General features: G+C 35.9%; 2 protein-coding genes across 12 annotated transcripts in view; both read right to left on the bottom strand.

Annotated features, from left to right (window-relative positions):
* Myo9a (myosin IXA) overlaps nt 1–23,183 on the bottom strand; it is a 293,301-nt gene that overhangs the window by 210,148 nt on the left and 59,970 nt on the right. For all 11 annotated transcript variants that reach the window (XM_021727982.3, XM_040275557.2, XM_078049353.1 and 8 more), the window contains exon 2: nt 7,384–8,297. In XM_021727982.3, coding sequence (XP_021583657.1) covers nt 7,384–8,223 — 840 coding nt within the window. In that variant the 5' untranslated portion in view covers nt 8,224–8,297. The remainder of the gene's footprint in view (nt 1–7,383; nt 8,298–23,183) is intronic.
* Nucleotides 8,312–13,595, bottom strand: LOC120886525 (translation machinery-associated protein 7). Its single transcript, XM_040275561.2, has one exon. The coding sequence runs from the start codon at nt 10,982–10,984 to the stop codon at nt 10,790–10,792; it is 195 nt and encodes a 64-aa protein (XP_040131495.1). The 5' UTR covers nt 10,985–13,595; the 3' UTR covers nt 8,312–10,789.

Here is a 23,183-nt window from a genome sequence, read left to right as displayed (position 1 = left end):
ATTTATTGTTAAATTCAGATTGCTAAAATTTTGTTCAGAATGTCTGCATTTGTTATCATGAGGAGTATTGTATTCTGTAAATTATTCCCCCCTTGGGATAATTCTGGTCTCATAGATTGTTGGGAAATCTTCCCTCCTATTTCTGAAACAGTTTGCATAGAAAGTATAAACTTTTTTCCATCTTAAAGTATTAGAATTGATTAATGGTGATCTGGACCCAGATTTCTTTGTGGGAATATTTTTAATTTTTTTTTCAATTTTAAAAGTATATATACAGGGCTGGGTTTGTGGCTCAGTGGTAGAGTGGTTGCCTAGCAAGTGTGAGGACTGGGTTCGATACCCAGAACCACATAAAAATGAATAAATAAATAAATCAGCAACTAAAAAAATTTTTTAAGTATATATAAGCACTTTTTATTATCCATTTCTTCTCCAGTGAACTTTGATAATTTGAATCTTTCAAAAAACTTGCTTAAATTGTCACATTGGCTAAGTTTATTTTAATATCCTTTATTATATGAAGCACTAGCATTTGATTATTTTTACTTTTCCTTACATTTAATTTGCTTTTATTTTTTTAATATCTTAGTGTGGTATATAATCTAAATTATTTGAGATCCAACTTTTTAAAAAACATTTATTTTTTAGTTATAGGTGAACACAATGTCTATATTTTACTTTATGTGGTGCTGAGGATCAAACCCAGTGCCTCACACCTGCTAGGTAAGTGCTCTACCTCTGAGCCACAACCCCACCCCCAACTATCTTTTGACTAGTCTTAGCACAACATTTTTTTTTCTTTTTACTTTTAGCTTGTTTATTTTTAAAGAATTATGTGCAGTCAACTTGTCATTTTCTTTCTTATGTAATATGACCATCTCTAGATTTTTACTGGGGTTTTTATGTTATTTCACTTGATGACATTCTCATGGTTACCTTTTAATCTATCTTCTTATTTCTTTTCTAATATTCCCATGTTTCTCAATTTAATTTCTCTATTTCTGACCCCTTTGTTTGGATTTTTTCTTTTTGAGGTGAAATTCACAAAACATAAAATTAACCACTTAAGCCAAATGCAGTGGTGTACACCTATAATCCCAAAGGCTCAGGAAGCTGAGGCAGGATGATTGCAAGTTCAAAGCCAGCCTCAGCAAAAAAAAGTGAGGCCCTAAGCAACTCAGTGAGACCCTGACTCTAAATAAAATACAAAACAGAGTTGGGAATGTGACTCAGTGGTCAAGTGTCCCTGAGTTCAATCCCTGGGTACCAGAAAAAAACAATTAACCATTTAAAGTATAGAATTTAGTATTTAGTATGCTCACAATACTGTGCACAACTATTAACTTCTAATTCCAAAATTTTTATTCCAAAATACCATATCATTACATTGTCACTCCCCGCTGTTCTTCCCTCAATCCCTATAAACTATCAGTTCTTTTGCTCTATCATAGGATTTACCTATTCTGGATATTTCATGTTAATGGAATCCTACAATATATAGTTGTGTGTCTGGCTCTTTCATTTAGTGTAATGTTATCAAGGTTCATCCACAGTGTAGCATGTTTTAGTATTTTACATCATTTTATGTGTTACGTTGAAACCTGACTCAAGAAATAAAAAGGGCTGAGGATGTGACTTAGTGTTTAAGCACCCATGAATTCAATCTCTAGTACTAAAACATAAATTTAAAAAAATACAAGTCTTCTGGTAACATTTTTTTTTCTTTATCCAGGGAAGAGGGACGGTGTTCTAAATATAAAATCATGGTAATAGCAAATAAAGATAATTTGAATTCTTTTCCTATTTGAATCCCTTTAATTATCTTCTCTTGCCTGATTGGTCTGGCTACAGTTAGAATAGGAGTAGTGAGAGTAGATATCCTTGTCTTGTTTGTTTTTAGAGAAATGCTTTCCATTTTTCTCTGTTCAGTATGCTGGTCTTGGGTCTGTTGTATATAGCCTTTACAATTTTGAAATAAGTTCCTTCTCTTCCTAGTTTCTCTAATGCTTTAAAGATGAATGAATGGGTGCTAGGCTTTGTCAAATGCTTTTTTAACTCTATTTATGTGGTGAACTACATTTATTGATTCATGTATGTTGAAATGACCTTGCATCACTGGGATGAAAATCATTGGATTATGATGCACTATTAATGTGATTTTTTAATGCAGCTTGCCGATATTTTATTAAGATTTTTGCAACTATGTTCATCAGGGATATTGGTATGAAGTTTTGAAGGTTTTTTAATATTTATTTTTTGGTTAGACACAATACCTTTGTTTATTTATTTTTATGTGGTGCTGAGGATTGAACCCAGGGCCTTGTGCATGCTAGGCTAGCACTCTACCGCTGAGCCACAACCCCAGCCCGTGGGTATGAAGTTTTATTTCTTCAATGAGTCTGTCAGGTTTGGGTATCAGGGTGAAAGTGGCTTTATAGAAGGAATTTGGCAGCGTTTGTGTTTCCTCCTCTTCTATTTCATGGGATAATTTCGGGAGAATTAACATTATCTTCCTTAAAGGTCTGGTAGAACTAAGCTGAGAATCCATCTGATCCTGGGCTTTTTTTCTGTTGTTCTCGGAAAGTTTTTAATAGCTATTTCAATTTCATTGCTTGATACTAGTCTGCTTACATTTTCTACATTCTCATGGTTCATGGGTAGGTCATATATCACTGGGAATTATCAATATCTTCAAGATTTTCTAGCTTATTATCATACAGAGTTTTGAAATAGTTACTAATGATGCCCTAGATTTCAGAAGTGGCTGTGATATTTCCCTTTTCATCTCCAATTTTGATTTGAGTCTTCACTTTCTTTTGATTAGTTTGGCTGAGGTTTTATCAATCTTATTTACCTTTTCAAAGAAACAACTCTTGGTTTCATTGATAATTTGTTTTTATTTTCAATTTCACGAATTTTGGCTCTAATATTATTTCCAGTCTTCTATGGATTTTGGAATTTTTCTACGGCCTTGAGCTATAACATTAGATTATTATTTGGTATACTTCTCTTTAATGTAGAAATTCAGTGCTACAAACTTTCCTTTTATATAACTGCCTTCATATTGTCCCAGATATTCTGATACATGTACCTCTGTTCTCATTTGTTTCTAAGAATTTTATTTCTCCCCTCATTTCTTCTGTGATTCATTCCTCATTCAAAAGTATACTATTCAGGCCAGGTGCAGTGATGCACACTTATAATCCCAGTGGCTCGGGATGCAGAGGCAGGAAGATCTCAAGTTCAAAGCTAGACTCAGCACTTTAGTGAGGTGCTAAGCAACTCAGTGAGACACTATCTCTAAATAAAATACAAAATAGGACTGGAGATGTGGCTTAGTGGTTGAGTGCCCTGAGATCAACTCCCGGTATACAAAAATCAAAAATCTACTATTCAATCTCCAGATGTTAAAATGGTTTCTGTTAGTCTTGTCATTGAATTCTAATTTCATTTGATTATGATCTCATATAGAATGCAAGGAATTCTCTAAAATTTTTGTATTTCTAAGATTTCCTTTGTGCCCTAAAATATGGAGGAAAAAAAAGTTGTTGATAAATGAAACATTCTATAGCTGTCTGTAAGGTACATTTGATTAATAGTATTTGTCAGTTCCTGAAGAGTCTTTACTTAGTTTATGTCTGGATGACCTCTATCTAATGATGAGAGAGGGGTGCTGAAATCACCCAGTATTATTGTATTTTGGTCTACTTTTTATATTGAGAACAGGAGTAATATCCCTGGTTGCTGTGTACTTCCACCACCCAGCTCTCCATTCTTTTTTTAATATATATATATTTTTAGTTGTAGGCAGACATACAATATCTTTTTATTTTTTTAATGTGGTGCTGAGGATCAAACCCAGTGCCCCAAACGTGCTAGGCAAGCACTCTACCATTGAGCCACTAACTCCAGCCCCCAGTTCTCCTTTTATTAGCTCAGGGGCCTAAGGCTGGATGCTCAGAGGGTTGCTTTGCTGCATCTGCTGGGTGTTTTTGTTATATGCAACAGCATCCAGTACTTGGCTCAGGGCTATTGGGCACCCGCTCACCTCCACACGCTCTCTTCAAAGTAGCACAGATCCTGGTGTCTGTCTGCAAGCACTGGACCAGTGGTTCTAGGCTCATGTGGCTGGTCTGCAGTGCAGAAGTGTTTCCCCTAAACCAGCAGATTGTGGACCAGTGTCCCTGCTCACCAATAATAGGCTCAGCCAGTCCAAGCTCCCCAGCTGATTAAAAATCACAGATGCCAACCCCCTCCACTGTCTAGAACAAAAACAACCTTTCCACCTGTGCATGAGCTCTCATTGCCCACAGCTGTGAATCATGGGCATACATTCTGGTTTCTGAATTCCTGTGGAAGATGTATGGAGGGCTGGGTCAGGTAAGCACTTCCTGGGAATGACCAGCTCTGGTGGCTGCTCCACCCCACTTCCCTTGTCCTCAGCGAGGAAGAAGGTGTTTCGGCAACTTTGGGCAAGTAGGGATCCTTCAAGTTTCTTCCAGATAAATAACTGAGACATGCTTATGCAGAGGTACTCCCTCTATTTTTATCTGTTGCTATCTGAAGGTAGGGAGAAGCTCTTTTATTTATTTTAGAGAGGCTGACCACCTGTGGACTCCACAAAATGGCTGCCATAGCAAGAATGGCTTTCAGTCCAAAATTTAGATTAAACTGCCTGATCTCCTCACTGATTCCGCCTGTTGTCTATCACATATCAATTTTGTCGGTTTTTCATTCCAACTGTTAAGAAAGTGATCTTGTGTGCTTTTCCTCTCCTTTTTTCTCCATTTCCTTCCCCCATCACACCACCCTAGTTCAGGTTCAAGATTAAGGAACTCTGTCCTTATTATTTTCCATTCTGATAACCTCTGTAACTCTTCAAGTTTCATACTGTCCAACATTGGGTCTTAGAGCATTTACTCTCTCATCCAGCTCTCTAGTCAACTGTTCCTTCACCATCTCCTTTCTGAGCTATTTAGGAATCCAGAGTCACTGCCTAGTTATATTCCACCATCTTTCTCTCTCCCTACTTGACATTTTCAAGAGGCTGAGGTAGGAGGATAAAGTTCAAAGCCAGTTTCAGCAAAAGCAAGGTGCTAAGCAACTCAGTGAGACCCTGTCTCTAAATAAAATACAAAAAGGGCTGGGGATGTGGCTCAGTGGTCAAGTGCCCCTGAATTCAATTCTCAGGAAGATCCAATAAAAAAAAAGAATTTATCATATTGTACACCTTAAGTATGTACAGTTTATTGTAGTTCAATTAGACCTCATGAAATCTCTTAAAAACACAACAAAGTCAAGCATAGTAGCACATGCCTATAATCCCAGCCACTAAGCAGGTAAAGTAGGAGGTGCTATTAATTAGAATATTAGATGTTCTCCAAAAGCTCATGTGAAAATCAATGCAAGAAAGCTTAGAGGTGAAATATTTGGGTTATGAGAGCCTTAACCTGGTCATTGTATTAATCCACTTAGATTAACTGGGTGATAAATGTAGGCAGATAAGGTGTGGCTGGTAGAGGTGGGTCATTAGGGACACGCCTTTAGGGATTAGGGATATATATTTTGTCCCACATCTACAGTGTGCCCCTCCCTCCCCCTTGTTTCCTGGTGCCACATCCTAAGCAGCTTTTCTCCACCACACACTCCAACCATGATGTTCTGCCTCACCTCCACACCCAAAGAGTAGAGTTGGTCATCTATGAACTGAGACCTCTGAAACATGAGTATCAAATAAACTTTTCATACTTTAAAATTATTCTTTCCCAGTCTTTTCGTCACAGTGACAAAAAAAGCTAACAGGAGGATTTCAAGTTTAAGGCCAGCTTGGACAACTTAGCAAAATCCTGTCTCAATTAAATTTAAAAACAGCTGGGGACGTAGCTCAGTGGGGTAAAGCAGTGCCTAGCAGGTTAGCATGTGTGAGGCACTAGGTTTCAATCTTCAGTTTCATAAAACACATACACATATACACACACACATACACACACACACACACACACACACACACACAGAGTAATATGACCTCTTCCTTTCAGGTTTAAAAGAAAATTTGTATTCTCTTTTTCTTTGTAAATTGTTAAGTAAAAGTTATATATTGATGGTATACAACATGATGTTTTCATTTATCTACATAATACGGAATAGGCAAACTGAGCAATTTACATATTTATTAACTCATATTTATTATAAGAACATGTAAATTATTGTCTAAGAAATTTTCAAGTACACATTATTATTAATTGGAATCACAATGTTGTAAAATAGATCTCTTGAACTTTTTTTTTCCAGTTTTGGGTGGACACAACATCTTTATTTTATTTTATATGGTGCTGAGGATCGAACCCAGCGCCCTACGCATGCCAGGCGAGCGCGTTACCGCTTGAGCCACATCTCTAGCCCAAGCTCTTGAACTTTTTCATCTTGTGTAACTGAGGTTTCATGCTCTTTGATCAATATCTCTTCAATCCCTAGTTGTTGTTTTTTGTTTGTTTGTTTTTAGTTGTAGAACACAATACCTTTATTCCATTCATTTATTTTTATGTGGTACTGAGGATCAAACTCGGGGCCCTGCACATGCTAGCCGAGCGCTCTACTGTTGAGCCACAATCTCAGCCCCTTAACCCCTAGTTCTTAATAACCATTATTTTATTGTTTTATGCATTTGACTTTTTTGGATTATATATATAAGTGAGATCAATGCATTGTCTTTCTGTTATTCTCTTTCAACATGATAGTAATACTTCCACGGCATCCCACACAACAATAATCTCTACATTGGGGGGTGAGGGTTACCAAGAATTGAACTTAGGGTTACTTTACCACTGAGCTACATCTTCAGCCCTTTCTAAATTTTTTATTTTGAGATAGGGTCTCACTCAATTCCTTACAGCTTCACTGAGTTACTGAGACTAGCCTCAAACTTGCAATTGAGTTAAGTTGCTGGGATCAGAGGTATGTGCCATTAACCCTGGCTAGTCTCTATATTCTTAAATCATTAAGAATTTCAATGCCAGGCACTCATTAAGGTTACAGAGACACAAATACACTAGCAAGAATATATTCCCCAAACACCTACTTCCATACCAAATTACAGGAGTCCTGCTCTGCTTTCTACCTTTCTAAGGAAAAGGATATCATTCCAGTCATCTCTATCTTTGCATCACTAATGACTTACCGAAAGATACTCTTCAAAAAAAATTTTTTTATTGCTCTCACACCCTTCAATCTTCCACATTACCTTTCTGCTTTGCCATCTTCCTGTTTCCCTTGATAACAGTGATGTTTGTGATTCTATATTTCATTTTATTTCATTTTCTCACATCTACCAGGTATTTTCTAAAGATATATTTGAGGATAAGAAAACTATTTCTATACACTTACCTCAAGTACTGGTCCAGCTCCAAGAATAATCTGTTCTACTCCACTGGCAAATCCTTTCTGACTGAGTGCAGTAAGGTGGTGAATAAGAAAGTTTGTGCTTTGAGTCTTCCCAGAACCACTCTCTCCTGAAATCACAATGCACTGATTCTTTTTACGCTGAAGCATAGCATGATAAGCTACATCAGCCACTGCATATATGTGGGGCTCAAGTTTTCCCAATTGGTGGTTATCATACATTTTGACGTATTTGGGGTTATAAATAGGAAGAAATTTGAATGGGTTAATAACTATTAGAATACTGCCAACGTAGGTATAAATTTTTTCATGCTTAAAGCGATTTCGTAGGTTTTCTAAGAGAGTTTTCTCATTCAAGTCAGGTAAGCTACATAAATCATCAAAGTCTTTCTGTTGAGGCTGTGGAAGAAAACCTCGTTCCATCATCCTACGTCGTTCTTCCGTTACCCGTAGCCATGACTGAAGGCTACCATAATGGATTGATCCATCAAGGTTTTTTTCCCGCAGAAGAAAGCGGTAGTCCTCTCCACTTAAGCGATTTTCCAGAGCCATTCGTGGCCACAACATCATTCGCTGAACTGGACAGTCTGTTGGATTGAGAATCCATTCTTCTCCACCAAATTCCTTTACCTCTGCTAAAACATAACATTTTGTTTTGTCTAGATGAAGTTTGTTTATAAGAGTGTCAATCACCTCAGCAGCTGTGGTGTTTTTCCTGGCAGGAACTGGACAGTAGATTGTCCCTTCTGAAATTGTCCCAGGATATATACGTAATGTATGTTCATTATCCTCAAAGCGTCGTCTTCCTCCATCACTTATATTCATATTGGATCCTGTCCCATCAGCATAAATAGTATGTGTTGTTCAAGATCATGCAAATCATTTTCTTGGTAAAAAAACTGTAATATAAAAGACGTGAAACATTTACAAGTCGTATTAAACACTGCTGTCTGACGCTCAAAAAAGAAAGACTTAACAAACACATTCATTACATACATCTTTTAGAACACAAAATTCTAACTCTCAGTACAGGAACAAGTACTGCAAATAGTCTCATTGAGACTACATCCTATTGTTCAAATAATGAGTATTTTCTAAAACAGTAACTGGCAAAAAATATATACATACATTTCAATGTTTTGTTTTATCAACAATTCAGAATTTAAAAAGTACAATATCCTCTGATATTTCAAATGATTCTAAGTTACTTGGAATTAAAACCAAGTTTGTTCTTTATTCACTAAGGACTGGACTAAAAGACAGAATAATTATACAAAGCTAGTTACCTTGCACCCAAATTTCTTAAAGATGATGCAAAAACAAGAAAGAATGCTTTCAGTGGTGCAAAAACTTTGTGAAATACATTAATTACAGAAAGATCAGAAAATAGCATTATAATCAAGAAAGCAATGAGAGAAACCTGTTATGTAAATAGACATAGTTTCAAAGAACTCTGGGTTTTGACTCTCCTCTTTGCCCAAGATGGGAGGACAGACAAGTTTGACCAGAGTAAGAAAAAGATTCTGCTGGACTTACTGAGCCAAATTGAAAATATTATATAAGTAGGCACCATTATAAATTTATTCAACCTCCTTTTGTCTTTTGATGTTAATATTCTACCTTTCCACCTAACCTCATTCAATTCCACATACCCTATCAATCTTCTCATATTCCCCAAACACTACTCTTTTACACCTCACTCAGAAAATAATTACCTACAAGTGGTTTCTCAACCTCAATTTATTCTTATTTTCATTTCATCTCTATTCTTCAGTTGCTGTGTAGAGAAAAATTGTTCCACATCCTTTCCAGAACAAAACCTATTTCTTATTATCTCCATTAGTACTATGTCCTACCAAAAAAAAATTCTCATTTATCATCAACCTTCCTCTTTTTAGTTATTTCATCCTTTAACATATAATGTGCTATTTTTAAAAACAATAAAAATATTCAGTTATTTCAATATCATACTACCAAATATTTGTCAAAATCCTCTAATCAAGAAATTTTGTTATATTTTTCCTAGATGATATTTCAAATATACAGATTATGGAATATATAAAAAGCAACCATATATCTACTGCTCAAATTCAACAAGTTTGAAAACTGCTATGCTCACTCAAGATCATTTTTATAAACACATGTATTAAAATCAGTTAAAGCTCCCTCATTTGCTCTACGAGATGACCACTACCCAGAAGTTATTATTCCATGTTTTTGTATTTATATATAATACTGTTTTGTTTTTAATCTCTAAGAAATATTATCACACTATAGTCTACTTTTCACTTTAGTTTAATATCATTTTTCCTATTAACAGATGTAAAGTTCAATAATGGCTAAATAACATCCCATTTCATGATTCTACCACAGTTAATCAATTCACTCACTGCCCTCCTAGTGAATATTACGATGGTTCCAACATTACACTATGAAAACAATGCTGCAATTCTCACACGTGTCTCCTCATGTGTAGTTGCTAGATTTTTCTCTTTATAATTAAGAGTAAAATTACTGCATTTGGAGTATCTTGACTTTGCCAGATATTAACAAAATGCTTTCCAAATGGTTACTCTAATGTCCATTTCAAACAAATGTAGCAGAGTTCAGACTTTTCTGTTTCCTTACTAAAAGGAAGTATTGTCAGAATATTGAGTTTCTGCCAATCAAAAAGATTATTCTTTAATTTGCATCTCCTTGATTATTAGTGAGAACTGGCAACTCTAACCATCTCATTTGCCATTTGGGCTAAGTTGCTCCTTCATTTTGATCTCCTTTTTTAATAGGTTGTCTTCTCCTTATCAGTTTAAATGAGTTTTTCATATATTAATTTTTTTGGTATTTTAATCAGCTTTCAGTTGATTGTGTGGCAAAATCTCCTATCAACCAGGGACTTACCTCTTTTATTTACAACACATTTTGTTATAGAGAAGTTTTTACTTTTTAAAATATTTTTTATTTTATTTATTTTTTAGTTGTTATTTATTTTTATGTGGTGCTAAGGATCGAACCCAGGGCCTCACACATGTGAGGTGAGCGCTCTACCACTGAGCCACAATCCCAGCCCCTAGAAGTTTTTACTTTTAAAAAGAGAAAATTTATTGATTCCTTATAGCTTGTCCTTTTTGTATCTTTTCTCTCTCCACCCATCCGCCCCAGCCTTGTGGTGCTGGAAATTAAACCTAAGGCCTTGCTCAGGGTAGGCAAACAGAATATCGTTTAGTTACACCCACAATTTTTTTTTTTAACAAAAGTTTATTCTTAAATTTACAACAGACTCCACACAACACTTCATTGTAGCTATAGGTGGCAAAAGATATTACAGTGGGGGTACTGGTGTTTCATAGGAATGGAATTAATAGTCACCATCATTTCAGGCACAAGAAACGAGTTACTTTTTGCCAGATTTCTTAATTCCACCTGTGGCCAAGGGGCCCTTCCCAGTGGCCTTCACTTTTAGCTCCTCAAGTTTCTTCTGCTCTTGTTTTTGTTTCTGTTTAAAAGCCTTTTCTTCCTCATCCATCTCCTTGGACTGCTTCTTAGGCTGTTTCAGGGGCTTCTTCTTGCTACCTTCACAGTTGGACATGGTGCCTGCCACCCTCACCTCAGACCTTGATCCCAAACCTGAAACACTCACAATTTTTTGAGACAGGAGTCTAAAAGGCCCAAGGTGGCCTCAACCTCAAAGTTGTTTCATCAACCTCCCAAATAGATGAGATTACAAATGCAACTCTGCATCCAGGTTGTTTTTTAGTAAACAACAGGAAAAAACAGTTGTATTTCATTCTTAATGCATACTTGTTTTCACTAGTCATTTTACTTCACATAAATCTTTACAATTCTTCCCTTACTGTCATCCTCGCTTTACAAATGATAGAACAAATGCAGAAAGATTATATAACTTGCCCAAAATCATAATTAGAATATGATAAAGATTTAAAAGCAGGCAGTCTGGCTCTAAAGTTTATTATCTCCTGGTAGTTTTTCTTTAAATACTTCTTTATGCTGAGGACATAAAGTTATCCTATATTTTCTTACAAAAGGCCTAGGTTTTCTGGGTTTTTTTGTTTTGTTTTGTTTTGTTTTTAGGTCTTTAATTCACATAATCTATTTTCAGGCTATTGTAAGACAGGGCTCTTAATTATTTCACTCCAACTCAAATTAACAATTAACCAGCACCTAATAGTCAACTCTCTGTGCACTGATATATAATGCCACCTTTGCCGCCTTTGCCATATACCTAACAATGTGTTCTGGGTTTTATATTCTGTTCCACAGCTGTATTTGTCTATCCCTGAGCCCATCTTAATTATCACAATTCTATAATAAATTCTCATATATTAAGAACATATCTCCAAAATTTGGTGTTTTTCACTTTGGCTATTTACCATAATAATTTCAACATAAGTACGTTTACTACCATGAAAAATATATTTTGACATTTTGAAATTGCATTTTTATAGATTAATATTGGAAAGAACATTATTGACTTTTCCCACTCATGAACACTATGTTGTTGGTGTCTTCAGCTGCTTTAACTGCAGATTTCTTTCACTTCTAAAATTTGTCATTTTCATATCCACCTGATCTTTTCTCTACCTACTTAAATTTCACAACTGTTTTAATATAAGGGCTATTACTCTCACTCATTTTTTAAAATTCTAAATATAAAACTTAATATTTTTAGGACTAATATTTTAATATCATCCAGACTGAATTGCTCTTCTGATTGCTGATTTTTGTATCTTTGTTAGCACTAGAGATGGTCTCTTATGTTTGAGAATTTATATTTGGAGGTATACTTCAGATGAAACTTTCATTTTTCATACAAACACTGAGAATCCACTTACTATTTTATTTCAAACAATGACACTACCATAATTGAACCTTTAAAAAGTAACTTTTTTTTTTTTTTTTTTGAGACAGGGTCTCACTATGTTGTCCAGGGGACTGTGAACCCATAATCCTCCTGTCTCAGCCTCCCAAGCAGATGAGATTACAGGCATGTTCCACTGCATCTAGCTTAAAATTAATGATTTTTAATATTAATCAATATTAAATGTTCCCCAATTATCCCAAAAAAATATTTTTAAAAGTTATTTAAGTAGAATCAGGAGTCTGCTCTGCTATGTTTTTGTTCTCCTGAATCCCTAAGAATAAGGCTTCACGGAAGCAAAGTACTCCTTACAGCAGGAAGGCTGAACTCCATTACTTCAAGAAATGCACTAAATGACTACAATCTGATTCTTAAGGTTATATAATATGACAACCCTAAAACTAAACTCCTTCTTTCTCAAAAGAGGAGCGCTATCCTAAGCTGTGATTTCGAACAGTAAACCCACTTCAATTACATCTCCCCATTACCTCTAAGAAGCTAAAACCTCTTCAGCTGCTTTAACTGCAGGTTTCCAGCAACAGCCACAGCACAGTCTTCTATTCCCACTTATGTTAATATAATTTTCTTTTGTTATTGTATTAAGTCATGGCTTTGTGTTTGAATTTGCCTAAAATTATAACTCACAAATCCATATTAATGTCAAGTCAGTCTTTGCTAAGCTGATTGAAAAAAAATCTATATTTGTAATTTCCAAACTTAAGCATTTGTTAGCATCATCTGGGGAACTTTTTAAAAAATATACATTTCCAAGGGAAATCTAGGCAACTCTGTTATTCATAGTCCAGAGAACAGAACATGGAAATGACTATATTTCCAAGTATTTAAGAACCCACACACAGCTCCCCTTCTCAATACTCTTTGAAATAGTCACCAATTATCAAAGAGATGCTAAATTCAGAGGCCTTTTATTCATCTTCACACAACATAGCATATGTCTAAAGGCAATTAACTTCTGATTCTTGAACTGCTCTCACATGAAGATTATTTTTCATGTAATCTTCCTAATTGGCTTTCTCTGATTTACTTTTTTTAACTCTTTATCCACTATTCATTTTGAAAGTTAAAATACTCTCCAAGAATCTAGCTGACATTTTTCTACCTAGATGACTTTATCTATCCTTCCTTCTGTAATTCATTCCTTTACCTATTATCTATGGATGATTTTGCATTTACAATGGCAAAATTGGGTAGTTAGGAGAGAGACCATATGGTCTACAAAGCTAAAAATTTTACTATATGGCTCTTGACAGAAAAAATTTGCCAGACCCTCTGCTAGGATAGCCACTTAACTAAAATAATAATAATAATAATTATTATTATTATTATTATTATTATTATTTACAATAGAGTGAAAACAATTAAGTAAAAATAATTCAAAAGAAAGCAAGAAAGGGGGTTAGAACAGATGAAACAATATAAAACAAATATTTTTAATAATTAAATGTACCCATAATTATATTAAATGCAAATGTTCCTGTTAAAAGACAAAGATTATCAGACCAAATTTTTGAAATCCAGCTATGCCACTGCCAATAGACACAAATATATAGCACAAGACAGAAAAATCTAGATGAGGAAATATACCATGTAAAAACTAGCCAAAAGAAAGTTGGTATAATTGAAATATCAATCAAAATAGGGAAAAAAAAAAAAGTTGAGCTGACTATCCCAGAAATCCCTTTTGGCCCTTATATACCATTATTCAAGGTTCAGGTCTGAGACAAAGGTCTCCAGATACCACTGTGGCCTTGGAAAGAGGTAGGAAACAGAGAAAAACTTTAATAAGAAGTTAAGGCAGAAGAGATAAAGTGGCAAATAAGTAGACGAGCAAGTGCTGACCAAATCTGCTATCCAGAAAAGGAGGAGAAGCAGTTTTAGTGAAATATTTATTAGTAAGGCTTAGGAACAAAATCAATGATCACACACAGGAACAAGTACAGAAGAAAAACTTGAAAACTGAAGAAAGAGGTCTAACTGATGAATCAATGTTCTCTGGTAACTAAGATTAAATAAGATTTAGATCAAGGGGCTAGGTTGTAACTCAGCAGTGGAACACTTGGCTAGCAAATGTAAGGTCCTGGGTTCAATCCTCAGCACCACACAAAAATTAATAAACAAAGTTATTGTGTACAACTAAAAATAATATTTTTTTAAAATTAGATCAAAGGTTGATAGATGCTTCTCAGAAAAAAAGACTATTTCTTTTACCAAAAGAATAAAAAAGAAACAAAATGAGAGGAGAAACAGATTTTGACATGTGACAAGAGTGCCTATCAGTTGATCTTCATTACTGATAAGATACATAACAATAGATGAATGCCAGGTAAAAACTAGATTGGTAATGAATGAGGATACATTTCATAGGTTTCAACTGAAGAAAAGTGATGGTAGAAATTAATTATCACATGACACAACAGCATAGGAATATCAGGTTAGCCTGCCCAGTAAGTAACCTTCTAGTAAAAGTACTATTTTCCTTCAAAAGACTCTCTCTTCTTCCTAGTCAAATGACATAGTTTAAAGTCTTTCAACAGTTTGAATGGACAGATCTCATCCTCCAGATAGGGGAAATTAGCTGTGACCCAGGCTGAGCCAATCACTTTATTTTGTTTTGCCCAGCCACAGTGGGTAGTCACTAAAATTCTGTACTAGAACTTCTCCTGCAATTATTGGGAAAGCAGCATTTTTCCACTAGGGCTAGTAAGCTAGAGAGATAAGGCTAGAGATGATGTCTTCCATCTATCCTCAATGCATAGAAGCTTCTCTATAATAAAAGAAAATGAAAGTAAGACAAAGAATATATTTAGGCCAATGAATTCAGTAGTAGTTTAAATAAATTCAACCAGTAAACTTCCTTAGTAAGTATGCCAATTAATTCCTTTCTATTTCCTGAGCCAATGTGAGACAGATTTCTCTATAATCAAAAGAGAACCTACTGTAACAGGTAGCATTTCATGTAATACCCTTTGAGAATATAAGTATCCTGTTATCCAAATTCCTGATGTCCAAAAAAAAATCTCACAATTTTAAACTCAAGAACCAAATATACTTGAGTAAAATTCTGAATATTTCCTTTACTATCTTGTTATTTTCTATTCAAACTTGGGGAGTCAAATAGATTCAAGCAAGGCAGTAACCCCTCACACTGCAATTCATCACCCAAACTGAAGAATTAAACAGATTTGGATAATGAGATTTTTACGACCAGGATCTTATGTCAAAAAACACAGAAAATTTACTGTTTTCACCAAAAATAAGTTTGACATACATTGCCATTTAAGTTGAACACTGATTTTCCCAGGAGAGAATAAATTATTACATTCCAAATCCAAAAATTTAGGCCTGAAGATTAAAAAAAAAATTCTTTGAGGATTTACTTTATGATGAATTAATATGGCATTTCAAGTCAACAGGAAAAAATATTAAAACGATGTGGGATAACTGAAAAAAGCAATGCACATAAGAAATTAAACCCACTACTAACACTTATATAGCAATCACATTTTACTATATTTTTTTATAAAGAAAACTATTAAATATTCTTTTCATTCCCTCTCCCAATGAAGTAACTTCAAAAGTATATGTTAACAGAGGGGAACAATGTGGTGAGACAGTTGCTGTGGTCAGTAGGGTGTGGTTCAGAGTAGGCCAGTTTATGATGTTATTCACTGGACTGAGTAAGGATGGACTAATTATAGGGGAAAACTGTGGTGAAAAATGAGAACAGTGAATACAAAGTTTCCTTTAAATTAGAAGTTCAGTTTAAAAGACAAAAATGAAGTAACTAAAGTTTCTAATGGAGTGATTCTGTTAGTAAAATTTGGTTTTCAAAAAATATATTAGTTTTTACTTCTTTTTCAAGTTCTCAAGGTTATTTTCCAAGGAAAAGAAAACATCCTTTCTTTTTATATTTGCTTTATCATAGGGTTGATGTTAGTAAGTAGAATCATATATTGTATTTCAGTAGCAAGACAAGTAGAAATGAATGAAGCAAATGTACATTAAAAAAAAATCTAGGGGCTGGGATTGTGGCTCAGCGGTAGAGCGCTCACCTAGCACAGGTGGGACCGGGGTTCAATCCTCAGTACCACATAAAAATAAAGGCATTATGTTGTGTCCATCTACACCTAAAAAATAAATTAAAAAAAAAAATCTTGCCAGACAGATACACCTGCAATCCCAATAACTTGGGGAGACTAAGGCATAAGGATACCAAGTTCAAAGCCAGCCTCAACAAGAGGCCCTAAGCAACTTAGTGAGATCCTGTCTCAAAACAGAAATAAAAAGGGCTGGGGGTGTGGTTCTATGGTTAAGTGCCCCTGGGTTCAATCCTCCATGCAAAAAAAAAAAAAACACCTAACTTTACTATTGAAAAAAAAAAAATAACTCAAAGAGAAAAAAAACCTTACCAGTACATATAGAAGGGAAAATATCAAGTATCAAATATCAAGGCAAGACCCAGTATTGACTTATCTTTAGCTATAAATACCATGGGGGAAAAAATTTAATAAAACATTTTGAATTTTAGATATGTAACTAATGAGAAAATGATGTTCAAGACCTAATATTCCCGTTTCCTCATTATTCAGGGCTTACTATAAAAATGTTAAACAAATGGGCTGGAGTTGTGGCCCAGTGGTAGGGCACTTGCCTATAATGGGTAAGGCACTGGGTTCGATCCTCAGCACCATATAAAAATAAATAAATAAAATAAATAAAGATATTGTGTCTACAACTGAAAAAAAAATTTTAAATGTTACACAAATAAACACAGTACCAAATAATGTATTATCACATGTATAAACATACATGAATTCATGTATATAAATATTTGAAAGTTTAAACTTTGCAAACTATGTAATTAATAGTGATTTTTCCCCCAAAAGGGCACAAATACTGTTTACAAATCAATTTCTTCCTCTTCCTAGGCACACAGCTAGCGTTCCTTCACCACAGAGATCTACTGGTGAATGTTAGTAAGTAGAACTACTTGCAGTTACATGTGGCCATGTGACCAAGTTCTGGTCCAAGGGAATGCCAGGCAAAAGTGATACACATTCCCTCCAGGCTGAGTTAATAAAAACCTCTAATAGGACCTGCCCTTTCTAGTCTGCTGGAAGAATGAAGAGGATCCAGGTAAAAAGTCCCAGGAGAAATAGTCTCTGGATGGAAGGATGTTGGGTACCAAATGACCACATGGAGAAGAGTAACCCCATCTACCTGCACTGGATTATGATATGAGAAATAAATTTTAATTGTGTAGAAACCTTAGGTGTTGTTTAGTTATCCTGACTAATGTACTACTATAAATCTTTTCCAAACCCTCTCCTGTAAAGAATTCTATAAGGAAATTGTTCTTACATTCAATCTATCAGTAAGTACTACAGGTCTGCCTTTAAAATTTATCCTAAATTTAACCTTTTCTCTCATTCCCACCTCTACTATCTAGTTTGAGCCAACTACTGTGCTCTTACTTGAATTAGTTTTTATCATTTAACTAAGTTTCTCACATAGCAGAGTTAACCCCTTTTTAAAGATAAATCTACCACCACTCTCCTGTTCAAGCTTTCAATGGCTTCTTACTACAATTAAATAAAACCTCTTACTGTGGCCTAAAAGCCCTGCATCAACCTAAAAGGATCCCTCAAATTTCATCTTCATCTCACTCTACTTCAGTCTCACTGATCTTTTTACCATTTTTAAGTTTATTCCTGCATCAGAACCTTTATATTTCCTTCCTGCTCCCTCTGCCTGGGTCTTTTTGCATATCACTAAGGACTTTTTACTCAATACCCAGAACTTCCTTATTGATCTATCTTAAAAAAAAAAAAAAAAAACTCATCCCTATCCTCCATCACATTATTCCCCTTATCCTGATTTATTTTTAATCAGAGAACTTGATACACTAATCTAAAATTATATCATTATTTGGGGATTTATTTATTGTACAATATCCCCATTAAAAGGCAAAAGTTGGGGCTGCGGTCATGGCTCATCGGTAGAGCACTTGCCTAGCACATCTAAGGGCCTGGGTTCAATCCTCAGCACCACATAAAAATAAATAAATAAATAAATAAATAAAGGTATTTTGTCCAACTACAACTAAAAAATAAATATTTTTTTAAAAGGTAAAGGTGTTATCTTTTTATCAATAGGCATCCACAGCTCAAAAAATTTGTTGAAGGAAAAAACAAATTCATATACACTTTAAGGTATTTTAGCAATCATTTTTAATGCTTGAGGTAATCATTTTATTCAGTTTCACTATAGTTATTTCCCTTTTTCCTGCTGATCTTCTCATTTATTTTCACGCATAATATGTGCACACTGTTTTATCTTCTTACTGCAAGACCTGTTTTAAACAATAATTTCACAATATCTAGCTTTTAAAATCAGCAAGTAATCAAAATTACTTTCCAAGGAGGTAATCAATGATGATACTGATTCAGGAAACCCACCTAGCAATATAGATGGAAGCATCAAGTTTAGAAACACAAGTTCATGCAGATCTTTAACCTCAATAATACTACTTAATGAAAAACTGATCTATAGATTAAGTGTCATCACAAACAAAATTCTGGAAGGTTTTTTAAACAGACTAACAAGCTGATTCTCAATATATATTGGAAATCTGATAGATCTAGAATAGCCAAGACAATCTTAAAAACAAAGTTGGAAGAATTACACTACCAAAAATCAAGACTTACTTAAGCCACAAGTAAGACGGCATGGTACTTGGTAGAAAGAAAAACAGAAAGATTCTAGAAACAAAACCCCTATAGACTAATATCCTCATTTAAAACAAGACACTGCCCTTCAGCTTGGAAAAAGAAAAGCCTTTTAAAACGATGGTCCTGTACCAATTGGAGATCTAGAAAAATTAATTCACAGAAAAAATTAATTTGATTCATAGAACATAAAAGGAAATATGTTAACATTCTAGAAAAGATCATATAATATTTTCATGAACCTAGCTAGAGCAGACAAAGTTTCTTAACCAGAAAACAGAAAGCAATAATCACTAACTATAAGAGTGAAGAGCCCGGCACAGTGGTGCATACCTGTAATCCCAACAGCTTGGGACGCTAAGGCAGGATGATCAAAAGTTCAAAAGCCAGCCTCAGCAATTTATCCAGGCCCTAAGCAGTGAGACCCTGTCTCTAAATACTAAAAAAAAAGGCTGGGGATGTGTCTCAGTGATCAAGTGCCCCTGAATTCAACCCCCACCCCCATACTATTTAAGAGAGAGAGAGAGAGAGAGAGAGAGAGAGAGAGAGAGAGAGAGAGAGAGAGACATACAGACACGGAGGGAGGGAGGGGGAGGGAGAGAAAGGAAGGAAGTATAGTGGGGCATGCTTGAATCCCTAAAAAATAAATATTAAAAAAAAAAGAAGTCTCCAAATAAAACTGGCAAAGCAACACCTGCCCATAATTCCAGTGAACTAGGCAGGCTGAGCAGGAGGATTGCAAGTTCAAGGCCAGCCTCAGCAACTTAACAAAGGCCCTCAACAACTTAGTGAGACCCTGCTTCAAAACAAAAAATAAAAAGGACTATGGATGTAGCTCAGTGACAAAAGTGTCCTTGGGTTCAATATCCAGTACCCAAAGAGGTTCATAAGAAATTAAATAATTTCTGGTAAAACATTTGGGTGTTGAAGTACACAAAAGAATAGGGGGACTGAAGTATAGCTCAGTGATACAGTACATTTATTAACATGTTCTAGGTTCTGTCAAGGCCCTGGGTTCAATTCCCAGCACCAAAGAGGAAGAGAATAAAAGGATACTGATAAATAATAAAAATATATGTTACTTATATCCAGTAGTAAATATGGAATCAAAGCAAAAGAAAAAAGTGATTCTTTTTTACTTAATTTACATATTCATAAATTTTTATCCCTTCAAGTTATTTCAGGATGTACCTTCACTTACGTACCTGTTCTTTTGATTTTTAAGAATCAGAGATGAGGGGAGCTTACCAATGGGACCACTAATGACAAGACAGATACCTTCAAAGATTATAAAATGCACATCAAAATACTCAGCTTCACTTATTACATTAAGATTATACACAAAAATAAAGTACTTAATTGGGAGTATGGTCTAAGAATACCCTTCAACTTAACTACTCCTTCTTTGGAATACATGCTTCCATAGTGTGATATCTTTAAGGTACTTAGTGGTTTTTTAGATGTGTATACTCCTGATCACTTCAAGAGAGTCACATGTATATGTGAATCCTCAATTTATATGATTTGAGGGGTTTTTAGAGTCATGCAAGCAGATGGCCTCTTTTTGTAACTTGGGGAGAAGTCCTACATACTCTTCAGTCTCTGTCCCTACTAACATTTTTTATGTCTTGTCTGACCTTTTAATAATGATTCCAATGTTCGTTTTATTAACTGTTGTTGCTCAATTCCTTCATTCCAAACAATCCACATTCAAGACTCTTGAAGAGGAAAGCATTCTAAAGGTGGGGGTGGGCAACAAATGAACAAAATAATTTAAAATAGTTACAAATACTTTTTCTGTAAAGGGCCAGATAATAGGTTTTGGGACCACATAAAATCTCTGACCCCTATTCAGGATTTTTTGTTCATACTTAGTTTTAGAACACTTTAAAACTGCCAGAACCATTTTTAGCTCACAGTACAAAACCAGGCTACCTCCTAGATTCGGCCTGTAGCAGTAAGTAGTTCAACTGTCATTATACTACAAGGATTAGGCATGGTATTCTAGTTACCCATAGTACTCAGTGAATTTCTTTAAAGGCAAAAATGAAGGAGTCAACGTGGAAGAAATGTTCCAGTAAGTGGCTTGTTGTTAATCCAGGCAAAAAATAATAAGGATTGTGGGGTATAGCACAATTTAGAGCACTTGCCACATCTGCACATGGCCCAAGCTCATACCGCAACACCACAAATAATTAAAAAAAAAAAAAAAAAAAAAAAGGTCATGGTTGTTATAGAGAGTGGTAGCAGTGGTGGTAGAAATAAATGAAGGGATGGGCTGCACAGTGGTGCACACCTATAATCCCAGAGGCTCAGAAGGCTAAGGCAAGAGGACCACAATTTCAAAGCCAGCCTCAGCGGGGGCTGGGGATGTGGCTCAAGCGGTAGCGCACTCACCTAGCACGCATGCGGCCTGGGTTCAATCCTCAGCACCACATACAAACAAAGATGGTGTGTTCGCCAAAAAATAAAATGAAATATTAAAATTCCCTCTCAGGGGAATGGCTGAAGCCCCTCTTACTGAAGAATCCGACTGGCCATCGGCTCCCACGGAAATCAAGGCCTTCTCCTTTGGCTCCTCCCCCCCCCCCAGCCCGCTGCAATAACTTCCAGAGACAAACTGCTGTGACTAAGCACTAAACGATCCCGCTGAAACAACTGGTCGGCCCTTCTGAACCTACGAAGGTAAATGCCAACCGAGACTTCATAGGCAGTGGCCAAAGGACTGAAACCGGTCTTGGGAGAGCAAGTCAGGATCCACCCGTTGCATTGGTCACCTGGCAAAGGGAAACGAACTGTCGCCTTTTTCACGGAATACCACCATGGCAGAGAACTGACGTCACTAGAATGCGGCGGAGGAGATAATTTCATTGAAACCAGCGGCAACAGGTGTGTAACCCCCTAGCCTTCCCTCTCCACACAGTGGGGAAACCTTAAGGGCCCCTCCCAGCTCTCCCGAGAGCACAATAGCCAAACCGAGGGAATCAGGAGTCGCGCTGGACGAGTGGCGCGGGACCCACGGCACGGAACTCCTGGCTACTGCTCCCATCAGTGCTGACAGTTAACTGAGGTCTCTTTCACCAGCTACCGGGGGCGTGGCTACCAGAGGGCAAGCAAAATTCGCTGAGCGTTCTCAGCCCTAAGTTCTACAAACTTATGGTCTGAGGGAATGGCAAACAGGGAGAATGTGCCCAGTTGTTCATGAAAACATGGCTCCCGGGAGCAGCAGACCTGGTGTGTAGCCAGTATTGTGGTAAGCATCCCCGTTGAGCAGGGCCTGGCTTGAGGAAAACTGGGGAAGTGACTAGACATAAGAGAAGGCCCTAGACACACAAGATTGGAGACCCACCCAGTCTGGGAGTAGGAGCTGCTGCACAGTGATTGGTTCCCCTGTATTGAGAGGAGAAGCTTGCCCCGGTGATTACATTCAGGGTTAAACCAATAAGGTTAACAACGGATTTTTCATCACAGACGCTGAAAGCAAGAAGGTCATGGAACAATGTATTTCAAACACTGAAAGACAATGGATGCCAACCAAGAATTCTGTATCCAGCAAAATTAAGCTTCAGGTAAGACAACAAAATAAAAATCTTTCATGATAAACAAAAGCTAAAAAAATTTGCAGCCAGAAAACCAGCATTGCAAAGCATCTTGAGCAAAACACTACACAGGAAGAAATGAAAAACAACAACCAAAACCATCAGTGCAAAGTGCCTCAGTAAAGACAGAGGGCGGGGGGAAAGCTAATCATGGAAAAACAAACTAAATTTTTTAAAAAAAGATAAATAATCAAACATGGCTGGAAGTACAAAACATATATCAATAGTAACTCTAAACGTTAATGGCTTAAACTCTCCAATAAAGCGACATAGGCTGGTAACATGGATTAAAAAAACAAATCCAACAATATGCTGCCTCCAGGAGACACATCTGATTGGAAAAGACATACACAGGCTGAAGGTGAAAGGTTGGGAAAAAATATACCACGCACACGGTCCTCATAAGCAAGCAGGGGTGGCCATCCTCATATCGAATAAAATCGACTTCAAGACTAAGTTAATCAAAAGGGATAAGGAAGGACATTATATACTGTTAAAAGGAACCATTCACCAACAAGACCTAACAATTATCAATATTTATGCACCAAATAATGGTGCTGC

The sequence above is a fragment of the Ictidomys tridecemlineatus genome, chromosome 5, assembly GCF_052094955.1.
Source record: "Ictidomys tridecemlineatus isolate mIctTri1 chromosome 5, mIctTri1.hap1, whole genome shotgun sequence".
NCBI classification, from domain to species: Eukaryota; Metazoa; Chordata; class Mammalia; order Rodentia; family Sciuridae; genus Ictidomys; species Ictidomys tridecemlineatus.
Note: the sequence above shows the minus strand (reverse complement) of the source record. Positions and strands in the feature narration are given on the sequence as shown.